This window comes from Pangasianodon hypophthalmus, chromosome 11 (assembly GCF_027358585.1).
Source record: "Pangasianodon hypophthalmus isolate fPanHyp1 chromosome 11, fPanHyp1.pri, whole genome shotgun sequence".
Lineage (NCBI taxonomy): Eukaryota > Metazoa > Chordata > Actinopteri > Siluriformes > Pangasiidae > Pangasianodon > Pangasianodon hypophthalmus.
Genome location: NC_069720.1, coordinates 26,360,783 through 26,380,628, shown reverse-complemented (window position 1 = coordinate 26,380,628; position 19,846 = coordinate 26,360,783). Strand labels below are relative to the sequence as shown.

Sequence of the window (19,846 nt, the reverse complement as noted above, 5' to 3'; positions counted from 1 at the left end):
AATTAAAAAAAAAAATACAAAAAAATCTAATAATTATTATTAAATGGAAAATAATTTATATTATATTATATGAGTTGTGTTAAAATGAACTCTTGCTCCTGTGTGGAATTAATCCTGAGAATTGAGAAAGAAATCAATTCATTTCAATCAGCTTGACATACAAAGTTAAGATGTAGAGTGATGAAAAAACTCACAGGATGAATTATTATCTGCTGAAATAAGCCTACAGTGTTGACTTGTGTGGTGTTAAACTGACTGTACAATGTTAACTAACAGCAGCATTGTTCAGTTAACAGCTCTGATTCATCACAGTGTTAAAGTGTTGCCACATTTAAAGCCTGTAGTGTTTAATGTGAAATGGAAAGTGGCTCTCACAAGGTTTAATTAACACCTGATTAACTTTTGTTAAACTGAAAAAGTTTTATTACATGGATTATTATCACTTATCAATTACCATTTCATTCCACTTGTAAGAGTAAAAATGTGTGTTGGACGTGGAGAAGGAGTAGATGTGTGGAGAAGGAGTAGATGTGTGATTGCTGTTTGATTTGTTATTGATGGATGACTGTGATGACTTTTATAGACACATTATATGTGATGTATATTCATGTCTTTTTTGTGTGTTTAGTGTCGGTTCCTCGGCCTGTTCCTGAAGTTCACCCTAAAGCCCTGACTGTTCCGTATTTCGATGGATCCTTCTATCCTTTCCTTCGCTCGTCTTACTTCCCCGGTGAGTAACAGACACCTGACTCATCAGAGATACACACTTTAGGCTAAAACACTCTAACACAGACTTGTGTCTAATTATTACAATCACTAGAATTTCTCCAAACAAATTTAGTGAAATGCATGGTCCATCTGCTCATCACAAACACACACACACACACACCAGAGCTAATTTATCTGATTTTATTAAGATCTTCTCTCAAGACCTCAAGGCTCCTTCAAGATTTTTGTAAATAAAAGTTGTATATTTTGCATAATTGCACGATTAATAACTTTATAGCAATAGTAATCCATAAATGACTCAGTGAATAAAACATTTTTTTAAATTAGCCTAATTAAGGTTTTTTTTGAATGTCAAAGCAAAAATAATTGCTGGATATGAATAAAATAAGCATGAAAGTAAAGTATGTTTTAAATATTCAAAGTTATATTAAGCAATGTTTTGACAATTCTTCAGTCAAGATGTCAAGAAAAAAACCTTTAAAAACATTAATCACCTTTGTATAAATTAGCGTTAATCAGTGTAACAATACACAGCAGTAGATTAATCAAGATGAACATTTAAAAAATTGTGTAATCAAATCCAAGCAAGTGATAATAAGCTGAAAATGTCAGTGGGATTCAGTGTTTGTTGCTCGATTTTAAATGACACACAGCTATAAGTTCATTCTCATTTTACTTTTGCTTCAAGGGTATGTGTATTAACATAATAATAATAATAATAATAATACCTTATTTTTCACCGTGATGTATTTTCTAAAAGCACTCTGACTTATTAAAAATTAAAATTAATAACAGAGCCAGAGCAAAAGGATGTTAAAATGGTTTATGTTGAAAATCTCCTGATTAAACATTGTGTATATATCAGAGCAGATTAGAATAATTATCTAACTAGACTGAAGATGCTGATCATTAGAATAAAGAAATAATGTATATATTTATAAGTGTATATATTTCCATGATACAGTGAAATGACTGCTGGCTCGGAGTGAAATGAGCATAAAGTAACTTTTAGCTGAACACAAACATGTGCTGTGTGTCTTCAAGTGTCCTTAGGGTGGAGTGCGCACTTCAGCTTCAGTCCTTCACATGGTCCCTTTTTTATAGTCTAAGAAAGAAAAGGCCTTTGAGGCTGCGCTTTTCTTCAGGGTGAATAATAAACTGCGTCTCTTTTCACCCACAAGTCTTTCTCGTGTTCGGCTAATGAAAGCGCTCGGAGGCCCTGCGCGTCCCCGGTGTCCCGGCGCGTCCCCGCGGCTCGTCCCCGCTCTGCTCTGAGAGTGGAGTTTAGTAAACAGTCTCCAGGGCTTTGTGTCCGCGTGCGCGCGGCTCTTTTCTCCGCCACTTCATTAGGACACAGTTACCGTTTCACGCTTTATTAAGCTCTGTGTGTGTGTGTGTGTGTGTGTGTGCACGGCTGAACGCGCCCTCCTGCTTAACATACGAATACACACAGCAGCGCTCATGTGCTAATTAGTCACCGCGTGGCTTTCTCACTCCAGAAAACAGAGAGAGAGAGAGAGGTTCTAGAAAACGTTTTTGTGTGCAAACATTTGACAGAATTATTGATAGGCAGGCGGAAATAAACATATAAATAATTGACTTCTCAGGGAAAACGAGGCTACTGTATAATAATAATAATAATACCTGTAGTTTATATAGGCTAGCCTAAGTGTGTGTGAATCATTTGTTTACTCCTCTGTCTCTAACACACTGAATTGGATGTGTTGGAGCAGGACAGTTCATTTATGATACACTGTTACACATAATCACTTGTTTATTCCCCTCTTGCTGTTTATTGGTGCTCAGGATCGTCCTCGGTGGTCCCGGTCCCTGGGACGTTCTCATGGCCGTTGGCCTCCAGAGGGAAGCCGAGGAGAGGGATGCTGCGCAGGGCTGTGTTTTCCGACGTGCAACGTAAAGCTCTGGAGAAAATGTTCCAAAAACAAAAGTACATCAGCAAACCAGACCGGAAAAAACTCGCCACCAAACTGGGCCTTAAAGATTCTCAGGTAATTTTCTTTACAGTGCTTTTTGCCAGACATGGTGGAATGAACCAACCTGGTCTTTCTCCTCTGACCTCGCTCATCAACACGGTGTGCTCACTGGAGTGGATGTTTTTTTTTCACTCCATTCTGTGTAAATTCTGGAGACTGTTGTGTGTGAAAATCCCAGGAGATCAGCAGTTTTTTAAATACTCAATCCAGCCCATCTGGCACCAACAACCATGCCACAGTCGAAATCACTGAGATCACGTTTTTCCCACATTCTGATGTTTGATGTGAAAATGAACTGAAGCTCTTGACCTGTATCTGCATGATTTTATGTATTGCACTGATGCCACATGATTGGCTGATTGGATAAACACATGAACGTAACAGGTTACAGGTGTTCCTATTAAAGTAGCCGGTGAGTGTATATAATATAATGACCTGTAGAGCTTTATTTATTGATAATTTTCCCCTTTTGTTTTCTGTGTGCAGGTGAAGATCTGGTTTCAGAACCGGCGGATGAAGTGGAGGAACTCTAAGGAGCGTGAGCTCCTGTCGTCCGGCGGCTGCAGGGAACAGACGCTGCCCACGCGGACCAACCCTCATCCTGATCTGAGTGACGTGCGGGATAAACCATTACGCCATGAGGAGGGGGATGAGGAGGATGGAGTGAGGAGTGTACACACTGCACACTCGTACCCTTCACCGAAGTCTGAGTGCTCACACCTTACCATGTCCTCACCATCGAGCAAACACTCGGACTCTTCTGACTCGGAGGATGAGATCATGGTTTCATAACCTTTATTAGAAAACACTGTGTGTGTGCATGTGTGTGTGTGTGTGTGTGTGTGTAGGATATTGTTATCAGCACACGCGTGGTTTAATGTTCTTGCTGTGGTGCACAGCGGTTTTGGAACTGTACAGTATTTTGTACAAATATTTTTGTATGGATATTTTATACCAAGAATGTTGAGTTACATACACTTATATTTCACATAGATATTTTTATTAAAGGCTGTAGACTTGTGTATAATTTATACGAATGCATGTGTGTCTCGGTGTATGCATATTTGTATGTTTATGTTTTTGTAAAAAAAAAAAAAAAGTCAATAAATTGTAACATTAACCTGGGAATGGTTTGTGATTACTGCTAAATTATTAAATAGGTCTAGATTACTAAATAAACCACTGATCCTGGAGAAACATGAAGCTGTATGTCTGTCTGTCTGTCTGTACTTCAGGAAGTGCTGTTGAGGTGTGTGTACATGTGAGAAAGCTCAAGTGACCTGACGGTTCTATGTACAGTAAACATCAGCATTATACTCTTGATAGATTTATTTTAGATTGAATTAAAATTTAATGGAAATGCCTTTGTTATGTATTTAAAAAAAAAGATGAAGCTGTTCTACTTTGTGCTCATATCTAGGATGTGCTCCAGATTCACAGAAGACCTGATCAGCAGAAAGTGCTTACTGAAGATTAATAAAAGAATGAAAATACACAAAACACAAAAATCTCTCTGCACTAAAACTATTTTTGTGGCGCTTATTAAATATGTGACCAGGGAAAGAATGTTTGAATCTTTTTATCCTACATTTACTCCTTTGGCTTTTTTTATCCCAATTGACTTAGAACTGAGAGAGAACAGAACTGAGCAGCTCGCTTAGCGGTGCCGAGATTTGAAACAATGACCTTTTGATCAGTAGCCCAAACCATGTGCATTATGAGTAGGTACCCTTTGACAGTTTAAAATAAAATTGTGTAAAAGTCAGAAAATTTGGATGTGATTGTAAAAAGCTTAATGACTAACCAGCTTGTAACATGCTACCCCTAACCCTACATTTAACCCTACATTTAACCCTATCCTTTCCCTATGGTTATGGATAGGGTTAGGGTTAGGGATAGTCATAGGGTTAGGGTTATGTTAGGGTTAGGGTTTGGGTTAGGGTTAAGGTTAGGGTTAGGGACAGGGATAGGAATAGGATTAGGGTTAGGATTACGATTAGAGTAGGGTTAGGTTTAGAGATAGGGTTAAGGTTAGGGTTAGAGTTAGAGTTAGAGTTAGGGTTAGGGTTAGGGATTAGGGACAGGTTTAGGGTTAGGGATAGGGTTAGGGTTATCCCTTACTCTAATATAAACCTCTAACCCTAACCCTAACCCTAACCCTATCTCTAACCCTAACCCTAACAATTACCATAACCCTATCCCTAACCCTAACCCTAACCCTAACCCTAACCCTATCACTAACCCTAAACCTAACCTTAACCCTAACCCTAACCCTATCTCTAACCCTAACCCTAACCATAACCATAACCATAACCATAACCCTATCCCTATCCCTATCCCTATCCCTAACCCTAACCCTATCTCTAACCCTAACCCTAACAATTACCATAACCCTATCCCTAACCCTAACCCTATCTCTAACCCTAACCATAACCATAACCCTATCCCTATCCCTAACCCTAACCGTAACCCTAACCCTGTCCCTAATCCTGTCCCTATACCTAACCCTAACCCTATCGCTAATCCTAACCCTAACCCTATACCTAACCCTAACCCTATCGCTATACTTAACCCTAAATGTTGCAATTTAACAGATATGGGCCGATGTTCCACTGATATGCTTGCCTTTCTAGACGTTGCACAGCTGTGTTCACTGACCCATTTAGTATCCAGAGAGTTATTATTACACCTAGTGGTCAAAAATGGGAACTACAGCAAGTGTTAATAGAATGACACTGCCCCATACTTGGGGGAGGAGCGGTGGAGGGAACAGTTTATGGTGGTGTGAAATTTGGTTAGTTTAAATTACTCTGTGGTTGGAAAAAACATAGTTGAACAAATGTATGTCTAAAACCACTCAGCTGCTAGACCAGACATAGACAAACTAAGGCCTAGGCCCACGGGTCTGTCTGGTCTATAGCAGCTCGTTTTGAGATTTATCATCTGGCCAGTCGGCTCACCAAGACAGTTTTTGTGAACCCATTTTTTGGTGTTTATTCTGCTATTTTACATATGTCCTATAGATGGAGCTGTGACACTAGGCCTGCTCTGCTCACTGCATTGAAGCAGTCTCCAAACTTGCAAAATACACTCAGAGTGTTTTATTCAGCTCCACATATGTGCATACAAACATTTTCCTCTGATGAACTACAATAAATACTGTTGTCCATCACAGTTAACTGATCAGCATCTGACTTCTGTGCTGAGGATTTCAACATCAGAAATGACACCAGACTTTTTGGCTCTTCGTGACCAGCTTCATTGTTCACTTTAACCTGAAAAATGACTGAGAATGGTGGAGGCATGTTTGACTCCCTTGGGTTTAATTACATTTTTAACAGTTCACTGTCAGTCTTTTACAATTCTAATTTCATGTATATAATTTAATGTTTGTGTTGTTATTATGATTAACAAATGTTGCAGTATCATTATTTCTGCTATTTTTTGTTGCTCTTATTATTTCTGATATCAAACTGCTCTTATTATTCAGGACCACTACTACTATATCATTTTTACTTTTTGTAAAAAAAAAAAAAAAAAAAAAAAGTTTTTTCAATTTATTGTTTGCCTACGGTACCTATGTAATTCAATACAAATACATTTTCACATCATATGTGTGGCCCCTGGCTTATTTAATCAGTGTGTCCAAAAAGTTTCCCCGCCTCTGGTCTACGTATATACTAGTGCATAATAGTGTATATGTTGTGTATATAGTATGAAATTATCTAGACTGGTTCATGGTTCCAGGTTCACAGTTTGAAGTCTAGTTCTCAGCTCAGCATCTGTCTCGAGTGTGTACACCAGCTTCCTGTCACCTTCCAAAATTATGCCAGTGGAATGGCTACTGTACCTCGAGGTATGAAAGAAAGAAAGAGAGAGAGAGAGAGATCTGGGAAAATTGGAGGCCAAGTCAGCACCTTGAACTCTTTGTCATGTTCCTCAAACCATTCCTGAACAAATTTTGTAGTGTGGCAGGGTGCATTACATCCACACGATGTCAAAGAAAATGTGATTCATCAGACCAGGCCACCTTCTTCCATTGCTCCATGGTCCAGTTCTGATGCTCACGTGTCCATTGTAGGTGCTTTTGGCAGTGGACAGGATCAGCATGGACACTCTGACGGGTCTACAGCTACGCATCCCCATACGCAGCAAGCTGCACTGCACTGTGTGTTCTGACTCCTTTCTATCATAGCCAGCTTTAACTTTTTCAGCAATTTGTGCTACAGTAGCTCTTCTGTGGGATCAGACCAGACGGGCCTTCACTCCCCATGTGCATCAGTGAGCCTTGGGCGCCCATGACCCTGTTGCTAGTTCACCACTTTTGGTAGGTACTAACCACTGCATACCGGGAACACCCCACAAGACCTGCCGTTTTGGAGATGCTCTGACCCAGTTGTCTAGCCATCACAATCTGGCCCTTGTCAAAGTTGCTGAGATCCTTACGCTTGCCCATTTTTCCTGCTTCCAACACATCAACTTCAATAACTGACTGTTCACTTGCTGCCTAATATATCCCACCCCTTCATAGATGCCATTGTAAATGTTATTTGCTTCACCTGTCAGTGGTATTAATGTTATAGGTAATTGGTGTATACTATATTTTAGTAAAATGTAGTATATGTATTTAAACAGTATATATTTATAATGAATCATAAACAGTTCTTTACTAAGACAACTACTAAGAGTATGGTTGAAAAATGTCACAAAGAACCAAATTGTGTCTGCCATGCAGAACTGCACAATAGAGCAAAAAATGTTGCTATAGATAAATCTAGATACATATCATCTTAAGTAATTAATTATTTGGCTTAACCAACAGGGCTAACACACACATGCTAATAACTCAACTTCAAATCAATTCAATTCAATTGTATTCATGTAGCGCTGTTAACAATGGACATTGCACAGAAGTATGGCTATGGATTGAGCTTCCTGTGTTGTCTTCTCTTCACATACACCTGTTTACCATTTCATTGGCATAACAGTATAAACTATACATTAGTGACTTATCGACCCACTACTATATACTTAATCTATTACTTAAGGCTGAACGAAAATACTAAAATAGAATTTATGTTATCTAATAAATTAGTATACTTAATGTAAATAGTTTATTTAATCCTTGGTCTATCACTGTTATTTCGAAGGCTATGAAAAAAAAAAAACATTGTACACAAAATATGTTGTTGTAAACATGTAAGTAAAATTTTATTCATCCAAATGGAGGATTTAAAAAAAATGAATGTTGTGTATTTAAATCATGTACACAGCAAATAAACATTCAACAATGAGAATAAAGTTAAAACGTCCCGAGTCTGTGCTTGAATCAACTTACATCCAACTTTATAAAATGTAGGCACATCATAATCTGAAAGTTATTCACAAGTTATATACACACTGTACAATCCATATTTATATAAATACACACACACATACACACACACTTGGCAGTGCCGATACCATATTTGGCTTCCATTTCAAATCTGAACGATGTTGCATAGGATCAAGATGCTGAATGTAAGCAACATTATTAACAAAAAACTGCACAAAATCAGCAACACAAAACCACAATTAATTCCTGATATCAAGTGTTAAGTGAGTTCAAAGTTAACACTTGTTTCTTCTGTCATTTCATTTACTAGCTCTTCCTAAAAGTCTATAAAAGCAGCGGAAGAGTCATCTGATATGGTGTTAATTAGCATTAAGGTTCCGTATCTTACATTGTTTTTTGTATTTGATCTTTTCCCTGAAGTCCATTTATAATATTTGCGTAGTTTTATGTACAAAAAGTCATAATTCATTTTTACACAACCATTTCCCTTCCTTTCTTTATCTCTCAGAACAAAATGAAGAGATAATGGGAGATAAATAATGGCATCTGCTAGTAGAAAGCTGTTGAAATGATTTTAAAAATAGGTGAATGTTTGCTGTTACTGACAAGACTAGCTATAGAATTAGCAAACAGCAAGGCGAAATCTAGATAGCTAGCTAGTGTTAGCTCTTTGTGTACAGTGCATACTTTGCTAGATAAAGCTGCCTCAGTCAGCATTCATACTGGATAGTCATGAATAAATGAGACATTAAATGAAATTCTATTTATTCTACTGCTGTTGGGTCCATGTGGACTTGCATCGTCCTTCAGCAGTAACGTTAGGACATATCTTGCCCTCATTCAGAACACAGACGCTCATGTAGACACTTATGTAGCTTATTTGTTTCCTGATGGCAAGGTACAAGGTTTACCTGCATGCTGCAACCTCTTTCACTCAAGTACTGCTACAGAATTCTGTAGGACTGGGCAGGGCTAACCTGCTGTAAAGCGAATGGGTGGGTTCCTGTAAATGAGTTTTGAAGAAACAAGAAATCTAAAATGGGTTGTTTTTGCAACTTAGTTTCCATAAATAGACCTTATGGACTGGGAAGGCAAGGAATACATTTTGAAACTTTAACAATGTTTATAAACTATATTAAGCTCTTTTATGTTAGAAAACCAGAGAACATTTGGGATTCCAAGATAAGGGCTCTTTAAGTCATTCCCCTTCACAGTGGTGTAGCATGGGAATTAAGGCCAAAGTAAAGTTCTGGACAGTCAATGAGGTATAAACACTCACATATACACATGCTTTTTAACTCAACATTGTGCAGCTCCTTCAAAGCACCCAACAAAGTCTCACAGGGTTTTGTGCCAAATGTTTTCTTTCTTCATCTGCATTTAATAAGCACTATGATGACTGTAAGCATTATTAAAATGATAAAGCCACTCAGAGCTGCTCAGGTGTGCAGCATGAAGCCCTTTTGCTCGAGAGGAAGTGAAAAGTTCAGGATAAGAACACAAGCACCTCTCAGGTTCTCATTGCAAAACGCAGTAAGGCACTGGGTTCTTCAGCACCAAAACGAGGAGAAGAAAATGTAGAGAATGAGGGTGTTCAGTAGTGAATGAGTGCAAGGCAGGCCTGCTAGACACATCTCACCTTTCAAAAAAGGAAAAACTCCATGCTGGTGAGGTACCATTACTGATCATGCAAACAAACTATTACAGAACAGGAAATTAAAGTACACAAATTCATGTCACTTCCTCCTCCGGAAAGTCTCCCAGAACGCACCAATCCTTTGTCTTTAAGTTATAAAATGATGGCCAGCATCAGAATAAACTTTCGTGAGCCACCGTCGTGTGTGTCCAGACATTCACAGTAGCGAAGAGCACAAAATCATTCATAGCACCATTTTGTCAACAGAACGCAGTATGAGAGAAGTTTAGAAAGGTTTAGAGTTTTGATGTTTCTCAAAAAAACTTCAGGTCAGGGATACACAAAACTAGGATATGAAGAGAAGAGATAGAGAGGTTTAGACTTCAGGTCAGGGATACACAAAACTAGGATATGAAGATATTTAGTGAAGCTTTAAGACTTATTGTTATTATTAGACATTATAGGTGGACTATAGTGAGGTAAGGATTCTGAAAAATCTCTGTCTGATGACATGTGCTATTCTTTAATACATCCATCACAGCAGGTGTTTGCAGATGAATTATAAGTAGTGCAGTTTCTATCTTCTTCTTCCTCCTCCTCTTCTTCTTCTTCTTCTTCTTCTTAAGCTCATGAAGCCTGTTCACTTTTTGCCTCCATGAGTTACATTATGGGTATTGGATAATTTTGTTGTTTTTTATTTTAAATTGTCATCTAATTTTGTAACTTGACATAATAGCAAGTTGACTTGTGAGTAGTGCAGTTATTTTTAATTTTCTTTCCTTTTTTAATTTTCTTAATTATTAATTTTCTTTCCTTTAAATAAAGTTCCCGCACAGGATAAAAATAAAAGCAGCAGCTCGATCAGTGCTGCCTGGGCACAAGGAAACATTCACAGGAAGTTTGTAATAAAAGTATAAAATGAAGCATCAGAGTGTTGACTCCAGTGATGAATCAAGGATGTCGTCATGGTGACCATTACTGTTGGAGTCACTGTCGTAACTCTGAGTGCTGGAGCAGTTCGCTGCCTCCTTCAGACGCATCAGCATGTTCATCTGAGAGGGGGTGAGAAATACACAGTGTTTATACCTGTCTGTCTGCATCTGTGTGTCTATGTCAATGTGTGTGTGTGTGTGTGTCCTTCTTACCAGTGGATCAGCATCACTGTCGCTCTGGGTGTTCTGTTTGATAGCGCCCTCTTTAGAGGTGGAACCCCCATCCAAACCCACATCCTCTGGGCGGAGTTTTAGCAGAGCAGGCCAATCAGGATGCTGGGAGCTTGATCGCCATGGAAAAGTGTCCAACACCCAACGAGCAGGATCATCCCATGCAGCTCTGCGTCCGTATAGCTGGAGGGGGGAAAGATGCAAACACTCGGTTTACTCATCCTGTTAGAAACACTGCAACACAGGCCATGAGTGCTTATAATTTGTTGGTTTTATGGTGCTGTGTTATGATGCTACAGCTAAAGATAGTGAGCCAGTGTGTGTGTGTGAAACAGACAGAGAGAATGATCAAGTGGTAGATTTGTTCACAATGACTCAGAGCATCTTCTCATGCTGCAATGAAATGAGTTCTTGTTTAAACATATTCCAGTACTTCTCCTCAGAAAAACATGGACACCCAGAGCAAGGTCATATTTGTATGGCTAGTCTCTGAATTTGATAAACATGTAAAGAAGATCTACATTAATTATTTATGCACAATTAAAGCAAAGACTTACGACATATACATATACGTTGACAAAGTAAGTCAACTGTCTTATTCATCTTTGCTCCAAAAAATCTGTCACAACGGTCTTATTGTGTTAGTAAATTTGGGCTGAAATCAACAGTAATAGGTTACAAATCTAAACTTACAAAGTTTCCACCTTTTCACAATACAAACGGGAAATACAAAGTAAAATCAAGTCCTTTCACTGTTCACTGTTTCACTGTGGACTGCCACATTGTTGAGACATCAGGTGTGTTTATGTCACAGAACTCGGGCATGGAGGATGTTGTTTTTTCATTAATATATGACCGTCTGATAGGTTGACTTATAGTGACACCTGCACAATTACCTGCAAACCCTCTCTGACAGCCTCCAGCATGTATGGAATGATGCTGTAATTCCACAGATCTGTAAACCAAATGCGTGATCCGTCCACGTCCATCGGACACGAGAGGAACAGACGCGGTCCTGCAGCAAACACATACACACACACGCGCAAGCACACACACATACAAATATTTATAACAGTTCTGCTAAGAAGAATTTTGTCTACATTTTGTCATACATTCAGATTACACTGAAGTCTTTCTCACCGATAGTGACGTCTGAGGAGCTGTGAGCCTCCAGGAAGCAGTTGAGATGATGCCAAACACGAGGAATCCACTCAATGATCTTCACCAGCTCTGGATTACGTGTTCGGTTGCTGATTTCTGTTTCTATAAGCTTTCTCCTCAGAAAACGGCCCAGAAAGCCCTTCACTGGCTCTGTGTGATTCGCACACAAAACCCACCTGCGGCACATTGGAGTAGTTTAGCATTAGAGTTTTGCTGTGACTCTCAGCAGAAGGAGCCAGTTATCTAACCCTGTGTGCGCTTTGCATCTGGTGTGCCAGTGGGAGTTCCTATCTTTAGATTCTTGCTGACTGCCATGGTGCCACTTTTATCAGCACACAAATGACACAAACTGCTAGCTAAAGAACATACACAAAACTCATTTGTGTACAAAAGCCATTTGTCTATTAATGTCAGAAGGACCCTAAAACATTTTGCTCTTCACAGTAGAATGGTGAAAACACTGGAGCTGTTCTGGTTTTGGCTGAGTTAAACCCAACGACTAACACCGTCTGGATCAGGAACTGCAAGCAACAAATATGTGGAACTACAAACATGGACATAATAAAACATTCTGTTTCAGAGTCAGAAGAAAAATATACACCATCATCCCTCTATCTCATTGGTAGTAGCCAAAGTGCTTTGCTTAACTTTGTCATGTCTTGTCTCTATCATTGCAAACCCATAATTCTGTACTAACAGAGCAGGCCAGGGCCATAAGAATGACCAAGGACACAAGAATGACCAAGAAATTAAATGCAATTGTACAAGAAGAAGAAGAAGTACAAACAATATAAATAAACAAAATACATTCATACTATTTAAGTTTAATGAAAAATTAAAGATATGGAATATGCGCATATTTAATTTATAATATTAACAAAATAAAACTCATATTAATATGACCTGGGCATTAAACTATGATAATGCCACCTAATGGTCATTCACATATACGGCATTTAGCAGATGCTCTTATCCAGACAGACTTGTGCTTTGGAGTCTCTTATCAAAAACACATCCTCACTCTAGTTCACTAGGTCATGGACTAAGACTATGTTAATACAGCATGATCATTAAGATTCAACTTTATTGTCATTGTGCAGAGTACAAGTACTCTGAAATGCCAATGAAATGCAGTTTTTGCATATCTCAGGGGTCAGAGCACAGGGCCAGCCATGATACAGCACCCCTGGAGCAGATGTGGTTAAGGGTCTTGCTCAAGGGCCCAACAGCAGCAGCTTGATAGTGCCGGGGCTTGAACCCCCACCGTTCCGATCAGTAACCCAGAGCCTTAACCGTTCAGTCATCATGATCATAAGACACAGACATCCTAGTGTCTGAGTTCAATTATACACAATATGTTGGTGATACTAGAACACTATACTCGCTATGTGATCTCTTTATCCACAATATTTTTACAGTATAACAAGTATATCCTTACATCCTGATATACAGTATATATCAGATATGTATAATCACACTGGTTTGTTACCTGAAGTTATGATGAAGCTGCAAATTCGGAGATGAAGATGTCGTCTGACTCATTGTGCCGATGATGTACGGGCTGGAGAACAGACACAAAAGCTAATTAACAATTAAATATTCAAAACAAATAAACAGAAACTATTCTTTAGTACTCAAATAAACTTCTCATTAAACCAGACCTTTTATTTATTCATTATTTCATCTTTATATTATATTTCTTCCTGTGATTGTTTCCTCTCTCTCTTATCTGTTTAACTCTGCACTGGAGTTCAGGAATGTTAGGGATGTAACCAAATATGAATACATTATTCAGATTGAACAGATTGTGTGTTGTAGACAAAAGTTGGGAGTTTTCTATTTTCATACTTCAACCTTGCTAAGGGTGTGAGAATGAAGCTCAGAAGACAAAGGCAACATTCATTAACAAATAGGAGGCGCAGGGTTCTTTTTTTCTATCCTCAGAGGTTTGCTCCAGTAACCTGACATAAATATTGAAATTCTTTTATTTATAGTGTTGAATAACAAATAACCAGAATAATGCTTCAGTCAGATGCAAAGGGTGGAAAAATAGAAAAGTCTCTAGTTACTGCTCATCGCTGGTGGAGTTTGTGACTGTTAGATGCAGACCTTTTTATTTACCATGGGAATTCACTACCGTCCTCAAAATCGGTGTATACATTCCCCCCAGTGCTAATGCTAAGGAGGCGCTCTGTGAACTGTATGGGGCTATTAGCGAACTGCAGAACTCAAACCCTGACGGACTGTTTATTGTTGCCGGAGATTTCAACCATGCAAATCTCAAGTCAGTGCTCCCTAAATTCCATCAGCATGTGGACTCTGCAACGAGAGGGAAGAACACGCTGGACCTTGTTTACACAAACATCCCCGGCGCGTACCGGACGGAGCCCCGCCCCCACCTCGGATACTCAGACCACATCTCTGTTATGCTAATGCCAGCATACAGACCGCTAGTCAGACTCTCCAAACCGGTTCTGAAGCAGGTGAAAACCTGGCCAGCAGGAGCCATCTCTGCTCTTCAGGACTGTTTTGAGCACACTGACTGGCACATGTTCAGGGAAGCGGCAACTGACGGCGATTTCACCGACGTGGAGGAATACGCGACATCAGTGACCTACTATATCAGCAAGTGCATTGATGATGTCACTGTCTCCAAGACCATCACCTCTCGCTCCAACCAGAAGCCGTGGATGACTGCAGAGGTGTGAGCGCTACTGAGGACCATCAGAGAGGCAAAGCGCACACACGCTCAGAGAATCCACAACCACTTCAAGTTCAGCAGAGACACACGGCACATGTGGCAGGGCATCCAGAACATCACAAACTACAGGACACCACCATCTGCCTGTGACAGTGATGCCTCCCTCCCAGATGCGCTGAACGACTTCTACGCTCGGTTCGAGGCACAGAACGGCGTGACGGCGAGGAAGACCACTCCTTCTCCCAATGACCAGGTGCTGCTCAGGGGATGTGCAGACCAGTTGGCAGATGTTTTCACGGACATCTTCAACACCTCCCTGTGCAGCACCGTTGTTCCGACGTGCTTCAAGGCCACCACCATCGTCCCCGTGCCAAAGAAGTCTTCAGTGTCCTGCCTCAATGACTACCGTCCCGTTGCACTTACACCCATCATCATGAAGTGCATCGAGAGGCCTGTCATGAGGCATGTCAAGACCCTGCTGCCTCCCTCACTGGACCCCCTGCAATTCGCATACTGTCCCAACCGCTCAACAGATGACGCCATCACCACCACCCTCCATCTGGCCCTCACCCTCCTGGACAATAAAGACACTTATGTTAGAATGCTGTTCATAGACTTTAGTTCAGCATTCAATACAATCATTCCTCAGCACCTGATTGGAAAGCTGAACCTGCTGGGCCTGAACACCTCCCTCTGCAACTGGATCCTGGACTTACTGACCGGGAGACCTCAGTCAGTCCGGATCGGGAACAGCATCTCCAACACCACCACACTGAGCACTGGGGCCCCACAGGGCTGTGTGCTCAGTCCATTGCTGTTCACTCTGCTGACTCATGACTGTGTAGCAACGCACAGCTCAAATCACATCATCAAGTTCGCTGATGACATGACCGTGGTGGGTCTCATCAGCAAGAACGACAAGTCAGCATACAGAGATGAGGTGCAGCGGCTAACGGACTGGTGCAAAGCCAACAACCTGTCTCTGAATGTGGACAAAACTAAAGAGATGGTTGTTGACTTCAGAAGAGCACAGAGTGACCACTCTCCGCTGAACATCGGCGGCTCCTCCGTGGAGATCGTCAAAAGCACCAAGTTTCTTGGTGTTCACCTGGCGGAGAACCTCACCTGGTCGCTCAACACCAGTTCTATTACAATGAAAGCCCAGCAGCGCCTGTACTTTCTGCAAAGGATGAGGAAAGCGCATCTCCCACCCTCCATCCTCACCATGTTCTACAGAGGGACTATCGAGAGCATCCTGAGCAGCTGCATCACTGCCTGGTTTGAGAATTGCACTGTCTCAGATCGCAAGACCCTGCAGCGGATAGTGAGGACAGCTGAGAAGATCATCGGGGTCTCTCTTCCCTCCATCTCGGACATTTACACCTCCCGCTGCATCCGCAAAGCCACCAGCATTGTGGATGATCCCACACACCCCTCACACACACTCTTCACCCTCCTGCCGTCTGGTAAACGGTACCGGAGCATTCGGGCCCTCACAACCAGACTGTGCAATAGTTTCTTCCCTCATGCCATCAGACTCCTCAACACCTAGAACTGGACTGAAGGAAGGAACACACACACACACATACATATACACACATACACACAACTGACCATCTTCCATGCACATGTTTTTCACATGTTTTGCACATGTTTTATGCTGCTGCTGCTACCATTATGTTTACATTACTTCAGCTATTTATATCAAACTCTGTATTATTTGCACTATTGTCACTTGGTCACTTTCAAACAGAACTGCGTACTGGTCGGCGTTGTAGTTATTGTACTGTCTTGTTCTGTCTTGTGCGTCCGCACGTTTGCACTTGTGCACTTTATGTTTAATTTATGTAGTCCCCGTAGCTCTGTGTCGTTCTGTGTTGTCTTATGTAGCACCTTGGTCCTGGAGAAACGTTGTTTCGTTTCACTATGTACTTATATATGGCTGAAATGACAATAAACTCCACTTGACTTGACTTGGAAGGATAAATCTGGAGACAGGATCTTCACAGCAGATGAATTTTATTTGCAGAAAGTTCTTCAGATTTAAAAATACTGGAGTTCTGTTTTGGTCTTGTCATGCAACTTGTCTCCCTTCCTGTTTAATTAAATGCGTGAAAGCCTACCCAATATGTAACAAGTCATTTATGTGATAACATGTTCAGAGCTCATTGCATGATAAAAGGGTCTTTACGTACATTCTATCTACTTTTTTGCCACATTATGGCGAGACGTATCAGGTCAGAACACCCTGGTTCAGAGTACACTCACAAATAATAAGAATCAGCATAAAGAGAATGAAACAGATTTTAAGCATAAGAGAAAGTAAAGGAAAATCAAATAATTCCACAACAGAGCTGCTGCTCCTCAGCTCACATAGAGCACATGCTTTGTGCTGAGCATATCTCTGCTGGGTTCTCCAAAAAATAATCATTGAATTGTTTTTAAATAATTGCACATGAGAAATGATATCTCACAGTTGGAAACACCTGGGGATCACCCAGGAGGAGCTGGAACCTGTGGCTGTGGATAGAGACGTCTGGGCTGACTTTTTCAGCCTGTTGTCAGTGCGATCCCCACCAGGAAAAGTGGAAGGAAAATGAATGAATGAATGAATGAATAAGATTAAATACAAAAATAAATACGTACACTTTGTGTGTGTGTGTGTGTGTGTGTGTGTCTGTCTGACTGTCTGTCTTTACCAGTGCTGGCGTGTTTGGGTAAGCAGGCCATTGAATATCTCCCCCAGTGAGCTGATGTGATGCAAGTTGTCCAGTATGATAACTGAAGGAGCTTCGCGTTGATCCACACTGCACTGTTCCACTACAGCCAACAAATACTGTCGCAGCTCCTACACAGAGCGAGAGAGACAGGGAGAGAGGGATATAGAAAGAGAGACAAGGAGAGAGAGGGATACAGACAGAGAAATGGGGGAAAGGGATATAAACAGAGAGACAGGGAGAGAGGGATACAGACAGAGAGACAGGGGGGAGAGGGATATAGAGAGAGACAGGGGAGAGATATAAACAGAGACAGGGGGAGACAGAGGGATACAGACAGAGAGACAGAAGAAGAAAATGAAATTCACACTGAAGTTGACAGAAGTGCAATTATATGGATTCACTTAACAAACTGACCTCTCATCAAACAGAAATCTTATGTGGCCTGTTCAGTTGTGTGTGGCCTAACCTTGCTAGACTTGTGGTCCACGTTGAAGGTGGTGATGGCAGAGTGTGTGTCAGTGCGTCCCTCCAGCAGTGTCAGGTGTTCGGCGAGACGCTGGGCCAGGTATGTTTTCCCCGTGCCGCTTGGACCTGCAGGACAGTTAGCCAGAAAAGTTACAGTTACACTGCGTGCATAACACAAAGACTGTCATGGTCAAGCCCAGGACTATAAAATAGCCTTTCATCACATTTAGTACTGTTTGTCTTTCCTTTGTATAACTGAATACTATATTGATCAAAGGTACACTATGGAAGGACAGGTTCCATTTTCAGTCCTGTTCCTTTCCTCATGTTGTCTTTGGGGAGGTAAACAATTTGAAATGGTTTTTTGCTGTGTTATGTGGCCATATTTAAAGTTGTCTAAAAGATGCCAGCAATGTAACAATAAACTATACATGCGGGAAACAGCTCGCTCACTTTCACTGGAACTCTCCCTAACTAGCACTTCCATGTAGCCTAATGAGACTTACTTGGCTCAAATTTGATCAAATTTTGGAAAAAAAAACAATTGCACAGTTATTATATAAAATAATATAATGAGAAGCTTTATTTGTGATTGTCTCAGTGTGAATGTCCTGCAGCACACAGACCTCGCAGAGCTCTCCACTGAAATGAACAGGATGGAGCTTGGCAGACTTACACATGCTTATATATACTTATACTGTTATACAGTCAGCAGGCTGATACATGACTGGATAGAGATTGTACTTAATCATTATAATCACAAAAGTACTGTATATTAGTGTATAGTATAGTATAATAGAATATAGCATAGAATAGTATAGTACAATAATAATAATAATAATAATAATAATAATAATATGCAACACACCAGACAGAATGAGACGGCGATGTTCGTGCAGCAGTGACACGTAGCGCTGCAACACAGGCTTCGGGATTAACATCTCAAACACAAGTGAGTCAGTTGACTGGGAGCTCACACCTGTATAGACACACACACACACACACACACACACACACACACAACTGCCTTAGACAAGTTCTTGAAATATCAGTAGAACATATATCATCTAAGAGTTTGATTTTAGGTGTGTGTGTGGGAATATGTATGTTTTTGTGTACCTTTAAGTGAGATGTTTATTGTGTTGTTTTCCCCCACTAAGTATCCGCAGGGAAGCAGTTCTGGCGTTTCTGCTCTACCGGGCCTGATCACATCCCCAATACGATACGCCTCCACGCTGTCAGAGCTCAGTCCCAGCTGACTGACTGGATCTACATGCCTGATGTATTCCTACACAATTGTTGGCTATGTTAGAATTTTTTAAAAGGAACAGTGCATGACTGTCATTAAACAAAAAACACTTCATAATAAAATCAATCTAGAGATCTTCAGGAATTATATTATTAATTCTGCAAATTTTAAAGTCTATAGCATAGGGTTGGAATAATGTTATTGTTATGTTGGTGTCTGTGAAGCAGAGCCAGGGTGTTTGTGATTTTAAAAAAAAAATTTGTTACAGTGGTAGAAATACAAGCCACCATTATCAAAATTAATATATTTTTGTTCTTGTAGTTAATTGACTATTTGAGCAGTCATTTGAACTGAATGTGTTTAATCCAAAACCCAATAACTCAAAAACAAGCCTATAAATAATGTCAACATGGGCCTAATGTGATTTGTCAATGGAAAGTTCAGGAATAAGAAAGCTCTATGGATCCAGAAAGAAACAGAAAATTACTATACACTTCGAGCCTAATATTTGAATAGTTGGATTATGTGAATGAAATAAATCTGTACTGAAATAGTCTGTGAAGTTTTACAGTAAAATTGGTCCCTGGCACCAAAAAGGTTTGAGAACCACCGCTGTAGGCTAGAATCTATTGAATTTTTAGAGTAACTCTGTAAAAGGCAGTTGAGTGTTGACAACATGCAGTCATTTTGAGA

General features: G+C 40.3%; 2 protein-coding genes across 18 annotated transcripts in view; one reads left to right on the top strand and one right to left on the bottom strand.

The window, feature by feature from the left end:
• dbx1a (developing brain homeobox 1a) overlaps nucleotides 1–3,984 on the top strand; it is a 46,163-nt gene extending 42,179 nt beyond the window's left edge. For all 4 annotated transcript variants that reach the window (XM_026909999.3, XM_034308695.2, XM_026910000.3 and 1 more), the window contains 3 exons: nucleotides 629–730; nucleotides 2,536–2,738; nucleotides 3,210–3,984. In XM_026909999.3, coding sequence (XP_026765800.1) covers nucleotides 629–730; nucleotides 2,536–2,738; nucleotides 3,210–3,515 — 611 coding nt within the window. In that variant the 3' untranslated portion in view covers nucleotides 3,516–3,984. The remainder of the gene's footprint in view (nucleotides 1–628; nucleotides 731–2,535; nucleotides 2,739–3,209) is intronic.
• A 3,923-nt stretch (nucleotides 3,985–7,907) lies between these two features.
• The window catches only part of nav2a (neuron navigator 2a), a 122,874-nt gene continuing 110,935 nt past the window's right edge, over nucleotides 7,908–19,846 (bottom strand). For all 14 annotated transcript variants that reach the window (XM_053238005.1, XM_053238006.1, XM_053238004.1 and 11 more), the window contains 9 exons: nucleotides 19,024–19,192; nucleotides 18,773–18,883; nucleotides 17,906–18,030; nucleotides 17,419–17,567; nucleotides 13,508–13,579; nucleotides 11,998–12,194; nucleotides 11,754–11,872; nucleotides 10,840–11,040; nucleotides 7,908–10,746 (listed from right to left, as the gene is read on the bottom strand). In XM_053238005.1, coding sequence (XP_053093980.1) covers nucleotides 10,621–10,746; nucleotides 10,840–11,040; nucleotides 11,754–11,872; nucleotides 11,998–12,194; nucleotides 13,508–13,579; nucleotides 17,419–17,567; nucleotides 17,906–18,030; nucleotides 18,773–18,883; nucleotides 19,024–19,192 — 1,269 coding nt within the window. In that variant the 3' untranslated portion in view covers nucleotides 7,908–10,620. The remainder of the gene's footprint in view (nucleotides 10,747–10,839; nucleotides 11,041–11,753; nucleotides 11,873–11,997; nucleotides 12,195–13,507; nucleotides 13,580–17,418; nucleotides 17,568–17,905; nucleotides 18,031–18,772; nucleotides 18,884–19,023; nucleotides 19,193–19,846) is intronic.